General features: G+C 33.5%; 1 protein-coding gene across 1 annotated transcript in view; it reads left to right on the top strand.

The window, feature by feature from the left end:
* HTR2C (5-hydroxytryptamine receptor 2C) overlaps nt 1-12854 on the top strand; it is a 349694-nt gene that overhangs the window by 167240 nt on the left and 169600 nt on the right. The window contains exons 3-4 of the mRNA XM_070783916.1: nt 256-369; nt 5046-5359. Coding sequence (XP_070640017.1) covers nt 335-369; nt 5046-5359 — 349 coding nt within the window. The 5' untranslated portion in view covers nt 256-334. The remainder of the gene's footprint in view (nt 1-255; nt 370-5045; nt 5360-12854) is intronic.

Consider the following 12854-nt stretch of genomic DNA (forward strand, 5'->3'; position numbering starts at 1 on the left):
GGTGAGATTCAGTAGAAGTTCCATATAAAGAAAGTGTATATAAGAAATTTTAGAACAATTATGATGGTTGTATATTGGTAAATAAATGAAATATCTATTCTCTTTGCTATTTTTATCACTTATATGACAATATTTGTTGCTAAATTTAGTATTGATTGTTTCTTATCACTTAATAAGTATATTTGCTTTTATTTAATTAAATGTTATGCAGGTTATTTCAAATTTTAGTAATTCTCTTTTTTTTTCTCTCCCCAGAAAGGATGGCATAGTGAATCCAGTCTATTAAATTTCCTCATCTCAATTTTAAACTTGGTTGCTTAAGACTGAAGCAATCATGGTGAACCTGAGGAAAGCAGTGCACTCATTCCTGTAAGGATGTTATTACCTATTATTTTTGAAAACTAACTTTTCAGAGTGGTTTGCTCAAAAATGTTAAACAGGTTTTTATATGATTATTCCACTATATTTCCCTCAACATGCATAAATGACTTGCATACCAATAGACTAACATTGGTGTTTTCTATTCAAAATCAGTAAATGGGGAAAAACAATAATTTGAACTCCAATTAAACACAACCACTCAAATGTTCAAACAAGTAAAATTAATCCTGATGTTGTGGTTGCTGTGGTTGCTTTTTCTATGGCCAAAATGTAGAAATGAGAAAAGGTTCTTTCCTTCCTAGACGAACTAAACAGCCAAGAGAATAAAGCATTTTTATAAGTCTCTGGTTTTATGAAGAAAGTTGAGATTTCAAAAGAATGGATCAGAAGTCAGGGAGTAGCATTTGGAGAATGTAGCTGGACAGAGAAAAGTAATACCATTCTCAGAAACCTTGAGACAATGAACTAATAGTTAAAATCAATAGAATAACATAAAAGAGATAAGGAAGAAATTGAATTCAAGTACTGAGCAATTCTAAATGTGATCTAATCCAGGTATATCTTCTTTTTAACTTAGTAAAAAGTTGGATTGTTTTCTTCTGAACTTACACTTTGAGGAATTGGGGGCATGGCAAAAAAGATCCAGGGCTCTGTAAACTCTGATCAGTACAACTGAGAGGCCTTGAATCGCTCTACTCCTACACGATCTCCTCTATGATTTCTACAAAAGTGCTCACTAAGGAAAAAATTTATAGAGCAAGGTAAACACAAAGTACATCAATGTTGGATTCTCTACAATATGTGCATTATAGTCCATCTTGGATGCTGCTGTACATTGCAGTGACGACAGTCTCAAGGATTTGTGATTCCAAGTAAACTAGAGCAGGAAAGAGTGAAGGACAGTGATAAAGAAGGGAAAAGAAGAGCCAGGTGTGGGGAAATGAAAGGACCAATGTTCCCACTCCATGTGGCTGTGTCAACTTAGTATATAGCCATTGTTCCACATACCAAAATATAGGGATATATTGTGTGCTTAGTCACTCAGTAGTGTCCGACTCTGTGATTCCATGGACTGTAGCCCGCCAAGCTCCTCTGTCCATGGGGATTTTCCAGGCAAGAATACTGGAGTGGGTTGCCATGTCCTCTTCCAGGGGATCTTCCCAACCCAGGTATCCAACCAGGGTCTGCTGCTTTGCAGGCAGATTCTTTACCAGCTGAGCTATCAGGGAAGCCCTAGGGATACCTTAAAGGGCACCAAATTATTCTGGTATGAAATGAAAGAATTTGTGGTTCAATGGTAAAGAATCTTCCTGCCAATGCAGGAGACACCAGAGATGCAGGTTCAATCCCTGGGTGGGGAAGTTCCTTGGAGAAGGAAATGGCAACCCACTCCACTATTTTTGCCTGGGAAATCTCAAGGACAGAGAAGCATGGCAGGCTATGAACCAGGAGGTCAAAAAGAGTCAGACACTACCGAGCACCATGCTAGAGAAATAAGGGCCCATTCATCTCTGCTATTAATGCCCATCGTCATATGCCATGCAAAAACTCAGTAGATTTAAAATGTACTCAGACCTTTAAATCAAATTATCATTGTTTATCTACTAAGAATGTGAGATTATATTTTCATTAAATATTTAGTAGCAATGAATCAATTATTTGAATTGTTTGGACAGACACTGTGATTTTTGTGTACATACTTTATGAGAATTTTGTGGGCTTAATAGCAATTAATGTAAGCTTTAGAAACAAGACTCAAATCACTCCTCTTTTGTAAAAGGACTATACATTTTTCATTAAGCATGTAAATGTTAGAAATTAAGTTTAATTAGAATGCAGCTGATTCTTGATTACAATACTATAGAAAATAGGATTTACTGCAGTAAAAATCATAAAAATTTGCTCATAAGTAGTGCTCAAAGTGAATTTATTAAATTGAATTTAAACTAGGTAAAAACTTGTCAGGATTATTCCCAATAATATTAATTTATTTAATAATTCACAGAAGATATATTTAGATTCTATAAACTTCCTCAAGAATTTAATATTTGTCTCTTGGACTCTTGAATAAAAAATAAAAATATATTTGACCAATAGAGGTAGGCCAAATGTTTTGAATATTTTTCTATCCTAAAGTTCTAAGATACTCAAATTTTAAAATTCATAATTGAATGTAGTTTTCACGTACTTTTGTTACATACAATTTTCTTAGATGTTTTCACAATTTACTTTGAAAATTTGAAGTTGCACTGCGTATCCTGTTAGGACCATATTCTATAGGCATAGGAATAAATATATTTGTGGTTCTGCAACTGCCAATTGAGGATGTAGGATATTATTTTGAGCAGAAAGTCTTATGGGACTACCTGAAATGGTCATCAACTAATAGAAACTAGATTTGTTTTTTTTAATTTCAGAAGAACATATTTTTCATCAGTTAGGCCAGAAAAGACTTCGGATTTAAAATGACTATCTGAACCCAGTTCTGCATAAATATCTTCTTAAAATAAAACTAGGACCTAAATTTTTGACAAATTTTGAAGTACACTGAGTTAGGGTATAGCTACCACAAAATACTTTTTTTTAACTTTGAAGGCAGAAAGAATGTTTGCTCCAACATTTACTGAGGGCCTATTAAGGCAAAGGTATTATTTTGAGACTTTACATTATCATTTAATTTTCACAAAAATAATGTCATAAAGATCATCCTTGTTTTAGAGATGAGGAAATAGATGTTCTGAAAGATTAAGTGACTGGTCAAAAAAATCATTAAGATAATATAGCCAGGACATTGGTCACATGCAATGTCAAATGCCAAATGCAGCAAATAATGTGACAGAATAATCAAAGCTGAGCAAATACCTTGCTTCTATTTATTTGGGTCTTTATTTCAATAATTTCTACACACCTTAATCACAGATTAATTATGCTATAGATTTTTTTGAATCACATATTATTTTAGCTTATTTTTATGTTCCAGGAAAAAATACATCCAGCATTTGAAAAAATTGAATGAGTATCTCTCATTATTTGAAAAAATTACTATGTATATCTCTTCCACAAACATGATGCTTAGGATATCAGGTAGCTTTGAATAATGAGGAAGTAGTTTTAAGCTAAATGTCTGAAGTACTAGTTTTCATCCCCTGTAGAATGAGAAAGTCAAAATATGTTCATTATTTCTTCATTATCTTAAACTATGGAAAGTATATTCACAAGATATTAAGGGAAATAATTTTTAAATATGGTATAAAATTATTATAATATTTTATTTAAGGTTAAACAATGCCAAAAAGTTTTCAGGTTCAGTGTTCAGTTGTGGTGGTTCAGAAAGTGTAGTGTGTGTGTATATATTATAGATACAATTATGATCATAATCATCTAGTGTTAACTACTTCAAATTTCTCTGGGCATTGATAATAAGCAATAGTCAAACCATACATATATTTTCCCTGTATAGAAATAATATTTTTAGTTCAAAGAACAAGTGAATGAGACAATGAAATAAAAACATTTACATGGAGAACTCATAGACTCTGGATTTTGTAACATTTTATGTTCCATTACCCCATGCAATTTTCTTGCATAGAAAATTTTTTAGCACATGTTGTACCAATAGAGGAAATTTTCTTCTCTATAAATAGCAGGGTTTAACAGCTAGTACATATAGTGTACTTGTTGCTTAATATTAAATAAATATTACTGAACACAGAATACACATAAGAGTCATTAGCAGATAATAATTCTTGCTTTAAAGCAGGAAATATTGAATATGCTTGTCTTTGTCTATTTTGTTAAGGAAAATTAATGTTAGTTTTATTAGACACTTTTGGGACTTACATTGATGTATGTAAACTGAATAAATCTTATGTCACCATCAGGGCAAATTAATTTGGAATGTACAAAACAAAACCACATCTGTGTCTCTTGCATTAGTCTGCCACTTGGCCTGAAATCCTTATTAGTAAAAGTCTACATAAGTACCATCATGAGAAATGTACATTTTAAATGACTTTAAGAAATTTCGTTTCCAGCATAGGAAAGCATCAAACCCATAGGAATTAATTATCACCAGAAATCATCTTCTAGCCTAGAACTGGACCCAGAAAACACAGGACAGAAATGGGGAGAGTATCAGATAGAAGGAAAATGTATAGGACAGCTATTAAAGATACCACGAGCCAGCATAAAGTCACTCAGCAAGTCAAATAATACTGTGGTTTCAGATTGATTATATAGAGTAAAACTAAAACTCAGGCTTTGTAATCAGTGAGACCTGAGTACAGACCCTGCCCCTGCTACTTACTGGCTGTATTTCCTTAAGACAGTTACTTAACTTCTCTGAACCTCAGTCTCTCCATATACATAATAGTCAGTACTGACCTCATGAGGATGTCGTGTAAGATCAAATGAGATTACTTAAATATATATATATATATATATATATATATATATATATATATATTTCAGTAAGTTAAGAGCCTGACTCATATTAAACACTCCATAAAAGGATAGAAATAAGAAATACTGAAATTTAATTAAGAGAATAAAAACAGTGATGTGATAATAATGATTGTTAAAGGAAAAACAGTTGTTTTATATAAATAATTTATTAGGTACAAGCAATATAATATGTACCTGATTTTTTTTTTCTTAATTTTCAGTGTGCACCTGATTGGCCTATTGGTTTGGCAATGTGATATATCTGTGAGCCCAGTAGCAGCCATAGTAACTGACATTTTCAATACCTCCGATGGTGGACGCTTCAAATTCCCAGACGGGGTACAAAACTGGCCAGCACTTTCAATTGTCATAATAATAATCTTGACAATTGGTGGCAACATCCTCGTTATCATGGCAGTAAGCTTGGAAAAGAAACTGCACAATGCCACCAATTACTTCTTAATGTCCCTAGCCATTGCTGATATGCTAGTGGGACTACTTGTCATGCCACTGTCTCTGCTTGCAATCCTTTATGGTAAGTACCATTTTATTAGTTTTTCCATCTCAGGCCATGTCATAAATTTCTGTCAGGTATTGTAGTAAACACAAAGTTAACTATCCTATTCATATCATTTGGAAAATTAAGGAAATTGTGTGACAGAAAAATTGGACATATCATATTTAAATAAATCAGTAGCAAATCAGTATTCAAAAAGCAAAACAAGTGTTTTATATTAAAATCATATATAGATACTCTATTGCTTAGTGTCATTTCTAAACAATGACAGTTGCTTTCCAATGTACAGAATGTGATAGTGAAAAAAACACACACCGACCCCTATGTTCTGGGCATAACACATACCTAGTATCATCTTGTATAAAAGGAAGATGAAAGAAACTTATCATCATAAAAAAAAATTTAAGTAATCTTAAAAGTTGGCAAACTAAGTGCTTGCCACATAATAAGCTCTCAATAACAGCTATTCTTCTTCTTCCTAGAGACTATAATTCATATTTTTTACAAGGAAACAGGAATAAAAAATTAACAACTAATTATATAAGTGCAAGGTCACATTATCACAATAAAAATTCTAGCATTTGGAAGTTTTGATATAGGATTTTAGAGAGGTTTTATTTTTCTTTTGATTTTCTGCCATATCTTTGCCGTATTCATTTTAACACTAACTTTTGTTTGTATGTAATATTTATAAAGAACAATCAAAACCACTTATACTAAACTGCTAAGTATCTTTGCTAGGAAGTTGGAGAACCCAGTTTGAATCTCATTGCAGATATACTCATCTCACAAGGAAATGAAATAGACTCCGTGTTCCCTGGAGAGTATAATGGAATTAGACTGGAAGGACTAATACTGGAAATGGATCTAGTTCTCAAATTCTAAAAGAAGATTATTGCTTTTAGAAAGTAATCTTCCATGGAACTTAAAAATTAATTATCCTGTTCTAAATACACAGTAGTAATAGATTATCTCAATAGGCATTTTATAAACAGTATTCTCAGGAAATATACTTTCTTATAGTTACTGAGTTTTCATGATGCATTAATTTCGAAGTATACACATTTTACCTTCTCTGTGAGCATTTTACCACACTGTAGCTCCAAATTATGTAAGAAAAGGTCACTGGAATGAATGTACTTTAGAAGACATGCTTTGTTTTCTGGTATCTGTTTTATTTTGTCAGTTTCTCCCTTAAAAATATATGGGTGATCAAAATATAGCATCAGCTGAAATCCAAATCTAACACATCCATCGCCAGCCCTCCCCCAAGCAATAAAAAACAACAAAAACAGACTACACAATATCAACCCCAAATTTGGAGAACATCCAAATTCCAAATTATCTGTAAGCAGAAAATAAATAGGAGCTCACAATAGCTCTCTCTTAGGTTCCTACCATGTGCTATTGTGAAGAGGAAGGCCAGTCCAATAAATACTAAATGAGAAAGAAAGAGAGTAGAAAAGCTAGTAGGAGGCCTAAGATTGATCTCAACTCATCACAAGAAAGAAAGTTTACCACAAGTATGAACATTCTGAAAAACTTCTCTGGAAGCTCATCCTTCAGGGAAGTAACTTGGAAGTGTACACAGAACTCAATAAACCAGTGTCAAGGAAGGAACTCTTTGCAGGTTGGAAAGGGTTAAAGGGGAGAGTCCATGGGGTCGCTAAGAGTCAGACACAAAGCAAAGCAACAGTGAAACAATATTTTATTTAAAGTCAACCACTTATGTGATATTCTTTCAAAAGCAAATTTATAAAGACAGAAAACAGATCATCAGTTCACAGGGTCTGAAGGTGGGATGCTGGTTCCAAAACAGCATTTACTTTGGTTCTATGGAACTGTTCTACATCTTGGTTGTGGTGGTTTTATATATATATATATATATATATATATATATATATATATATATATATAAATTTGAAACACTATATTCTAGTATGCAGTTTTAAAAGGTAAATTTTACTGGATATAATTATACCTTAAATTTAAATATAGAAAAATACCTAAATAAAGTTTGAAACAAAGATTTTGTATCCAGACAAATTGGCCATCAATGCTATAAAAAGCTTATTATTTTTTTTTTAACTCAGGGAATTCTGAAACTTTAAGTCCCTCTTAAGAAACTGAATATTGAATGAGATTCATCTAACAAAGAGATGATTGAGAAATTTTCCTCAAAATGATGGATCATAATCATTTAATATATTTAATTTTAGAGCAAGGACAAAAATAAAGGTGGTATAAGGGCATAAGAATACTGTCATATGTTATATGATATATATTATTTGTTATATACACTAACAAATTAGAAGCAATGCAACTAAAAATTGAGAAGAAAAGAGAAAGGGGAAGAAGAAAGAATAATTTCATTCATTTTTCTCTAAAGAAAAGATGGATGTTAAATTACACCCCCGCAAAAAATGGCAGACCAGAAAGTACCAGATTTTATAAGAAAACAGAGGGCTAAGAGTATTAAGCAGGATTTAAATAAAACATGACATAAAGTTAACAACTAGAACAAAGAGACAAACCTATCTAAAACTAAAAGAAATGCAATTAACAGAAAAGCAAAGAAAAAAAATAAAGCAGAGGAAAAAACAAAGGAAAATAAAGCAATGTTTTTTAAATTATACCATTGTATAATAAGACAGAGTTGAAAACAAACCTAACAGTAAGAGCAATACATGTGTAAGAACCTAACTTACCATTAAAAAAAAAAAGATTTCATGTTGGCATACAAAGAAAAACCTAATTATACTCACTTTATAAAAGAACTCAAAACCCAGTGAATCATAATAGTTTAAATAAAGGGATGAGTGAGCATAGGTATGCTGCTGCTGCCAAGTCGCTGTCCGACTCTGTGCGACCCCATGGACTGCAGCCTACCAGGTTTCTCCGTCCATGGGATTCTCTAGGCAAGAACACTGGAGTGGGTTGCCATTTCCTTCTCCAATGCATGGAAGTGGAAAGTGAAAGTGAAGTTACTCAGTCGTGTCTGACTCATAGCGACCCCATGGACTGCAGCCTACCAGGCTCCTCCATCCATGGGATTTTCCAGGCAACAGTACTGGAGTGGGGTGCCATTGCCTTCTCCCTAGGTATGCTAAGCGAATAGAAATACTAAGAAAACAGAAATTGTGATGTTGATATCTGACAAAGTGAATTTCAAGTGGAAAAAAAAACAGTAATAGTTTAAATTCATGATCCATTTTTCCCCCAAAAAAAGATGCTTATTTATGATAAAAAGCTGCAATTAACAACTAATATTTAGTGGTTAGGAATATCTATGACCCCAATAATACAGCAATGCTATTTTTTTAAGGAAAAACTAAAGAAAATGGAAGAATACATTTGTGGATTGTTTTTGTTTAGTTGCCAGTCATGTCCAACTCTTTTGCAACCCCATGGACTGTAGCCCACCAGGCTCCTCTGTCCATGGAATTTCCCAGGCAAGAATACTGGAATAGGTTGGCATTTGCTTCTCCAGGAATCCAACCCCCATCCCTTGCATTGCAGGCAATTCTTTACCATTATGCCACCAGGGAAGTCCACATTTATGGATACATTCTACTAATGGGGGACTTTAATATATCATACTCAGAACAAAAAAATATTGGACACGTAGATCTTACAGATGTATGTTAAACTTTATATCCTTATCATAGAAAGTACACCTTCTTCACAAGTGCACATGGAATGCTCACAAAAATTAATTATCTATTAGGCCACAAAGAAAATATTAGAAAAGTAGAACTATTACAAAAAAAATACTTTCTGATAAAAACACAGTTAACACTAGAACTATTAACAACAATGGTTTAAAGACCATCTGAGATTGAGATATAACAAATTCTAAACAACTGTTGGTTAAAAAGACAAATGCAAATTGAAATTACAAATTTCTTTAGAAATTTGACAGCATAAACACTGCATATTAAAATCTATAGAATATATTTAAAGCAGTGATCAAATGAAAATTCATATCTAATCACATTTATAAGTAAAAATGAAAGTATACAAATGATTGAATTTCTAGAAAGCAACCTTGAAAGAAAAACTGCAAAGTAACCCAAAAGAAAGCACAAAGAAAATAACTAAAGATAAAAGTAGAAATTAATTAGAGAATAAAAAACAATATACCTAATTCGTAATTCAAAATCCTGTTTTTTAAAAAAGAAACTTTTAAAATAAAAATACTAGGTAACTTAAGCAAGGAAAAAGGAGGAAATATAAATATTCAAAATAAGAAATAACAAGGAAAATAACCATTGAAGCAAAATACATTTTTAAATCATTAGATTACTTTGTAGGTTTATTTGCAAATCATGTGAGCTCGTTAAAAAAAAAAAACACAGGTAATTTCCTGGAGAAAATCAGGTTAGCAAAATTGACCTCATTAGGTATAAAAAGCAACAAAACAATTTCTGTAGAAGAATTAAAGTTATCAAGGACCTAAAATGGACTTCCCAGGTGGCACTAGAGATAAAGAACCCGCTTGCCAATGCAGGAGACGCCAGAGATGTGGGTTCAGTCCCTGGGTTGGGAAGATCCCCTGGAGGAGGGAATGGCAACCCACTCCAGTATTCTTGCCTGGAGAATCCCATGGAGAGAGGAGCCTGGCAGGCTACAGTCTGTGAGATCACAAAGAGTCGGACATGACTGAAACAACTTAAGCATGCATGCATCACACACAAAAATCATCAAATCCAGATAGTTTCACAAGGGATTTCTATAAAACCTTCAAAGACTGGGTAGTTGTTGTAATGTTCCATAAATTGTTTAAGACCATTGAAAACAAAAAAATTTAAAAAAAACTTCCAATTCTTATATGAAGCATGCATAGGTTTAACATATAAACCAAATAAAGACAGTACAAAGACAGAATATTACAGACTAACAGTTAAGACAGAAATTCTTTATAAACAACTGGCAAACAGAATTCAATGCCACATTAAAAACATTATACTATGAACAACTGTAATTATTTCCAGTAACACTATGTTGGCCCAATATTAGGGAATCCCTCAATAAAATATATTAATATATATTATTAGTGTCAACATTATCACTAATTAATATTTGTTAATAGTTAAAGCTAAAATATTATCAGTATTGATACAACTATAATATTTACAGCATTGTATTTATAACATTAAAATATAATTTTTAAGTTATGCACTTTAGCTCTAAAGATATTGAGTGAAAAAGTCTTTATCCTAAACATTCTAGAAAAGCTATAGTTAATGGAAGTAAACATGTGATAAATAGAATCTTCCTGATTTCTTTGAACTGGTTAACAAGTAGTAGAAGTTCATCTTCTGAAATATATAACACATCTCCAAAATTTGTATACCTGGTTTTTTACCTAACCAATGATTTTTAAACTTTGTAAATTAAATATTATTTATTCAATTGTGTATGGCTTCCAACTTTGCTGTGTTTCTCCCTCTTCTGATTTTCTTACACCTAACTGCTGACTCACTGATTATAAACTTGCCTGGTCCCTAAAAGCATTTAAGTTTGTGACAGGCCTCAGAGCTTGTGGGCACAAAAAAAAGAACCTTGGTATCAATACCCTAAATTCACTGGCTTGTTTTCCCCATGTGCTAACGAAGTTACTTGAATCTCCTAGAAAGATACACATCTTCCCTCCAAATACCTCTAGAAGTCCCTAGGAGTTATCACACATGTGATCATGAATAAAGTCAATGTGCATCATTTACTGCTGCAATTGTTCTGGGCTTTCATCAAGCATGTTTATATTTACCCTCACCTGCCACTACTCACTGTATCTGCTCATCATCCATCCCTAACTGGACATCATCACCTGCCCCTGAGTATCCATCATCATATGCTGGGCATCTGCTGAGTACCGCCATGTCTGTTGGGAATCCACAATCTCCCACCAGGCATTGTGGTCTCTGCTGATGCTCTGCCATTTCATCACCAGTGCCTTCCATGAGAATGCTGCTTTATCTGTCTTGAGTGCTATCACTTGGTACAGCCAAACCTACAAACCCTCAAGATACCTCAAGACAGTGCTGCCTTTGCTTCTGTCTCTATTTTATTTAGTATTCCTTGGGAAAATTAGGAATATGGAGCATGCTTTGTTATCTAAACATTGAAAAAGCAATGCTTGTCCTTGCCCTCTTCACAAAACCCCTCTGTAAAACAACTCTACTTTTTTTTTCTTTTCTACTTAATGTAGTCTCCTCAGGATTTACACATTCTATAGGGCTGGTCTAAAGTATATTTGCTGAGACCTTAATTTCTGTCCTCAGGCATCTACATAAAATACCTCCTGGAAGGCTAAGCAGTGACATTATCAGTCTTATAGCCTAGCACTTATCCCTATATCTGGTATTTTTAAATGAATAAATGAAGGCTTCTTTCTCTCCTGCAAATCAGTTCATGAGGTTAGATACTTTGGATTTCCCAGCCCCACACATTTACACCTGTGAATCTTTACTTACAAAAGTCTACTCCCAAAATTCCCTTTCCCAATGTACTTAGTCATTTCATTACAGCTCTTCATCCTGGGGATGGGGAGAATTTTCTTTACCAAGTACATTTCAATTACAAGTGTAAAAGGGAAGAGTGGCACTCAGTATATTTATAGAAAATTACAGTGACACATATTAAGGAACATGATCCAGAGGTCCTGGTTGTTATTCTTTATACCTTGCTAGAATTCTTTGTACTTCCTCTCTCTTTTTTCATCCTTAGAGCAACTTTTGCAGATTAATTACATCTTTAATTCTCCAACAAATTCATGATGTAATCTTGCTTAACATTCCAGTTCTACTTCCAAAGGTCATTTCACTACAGGCAGATAGGCAGCACTGAGTGCTTACTCAGTGTTGAGCCCTATTCTAAGTGCTATATATTTACTATCTACATTTAACAGGTAGGAAAATCAAAGCACCAAGAGTTTAAGTACTCCCAATGTTCTATTGTCAACTCGAGAAAAAGCCCCCTACATTTTCAACATTAAGAGGAAACTCTTGTCTATCTTCTCAAGTTAGGTTTGGGTTTCCTGGTGGAGAGTCCATTACTGACGTTTTGAATTTTCACTTAACTTTATCTTTTACTTCTATTTGGCTAATCTCAAACATAATTCCTGGTATAGGTATTTTTTGACTTTGGAAAATCTCATTTTTTCATGGAAACTTTCATAGTTTTTTTTTTTTTTTATCATCTTCAATTCAGTTCAGTCGCTCAGTCATGTCCACCTCTTTGCGACCCCATGAATCACAGCATGCCAGGCCTCCCTGTCCATCACCAACTCCCGGAGTTCACTCAGACTCACGTCCATCGAGTCAGTGATGCCATCAAGCCATCTCATCCTCTGTTGTCCCCTTCTCCTTCTGCCCCCAATCCTTCCCAGCATCAGTCTTTTCCAATGAGTCAACTCTTCACATGAGGTGGCCAAAGTACTGGAGTTTCACCTTTAGCATCATTCCTTTCAATGAAATCCCAGGGCTGATCTCCTTCAGAATGGACTGGTTGG

Source organism: Bos indicus, chromosome X, assembly GCF_029378745.1.
Source record: "Bos indicus isolate NIAB-ARS_2022 breed Sahiwal x Tharparkar chromosome X, NIAB-ARS_B.indTharparkar_mat_pri_1.0, whole genome shotgun sequence".
NCBI classification, from domain to species: domain Eukaryota; kingdom Metazoa; phylum Chordata; class Mammalia; order Artiodactyla; family Bovidae; genus Bos; species Bos indicus.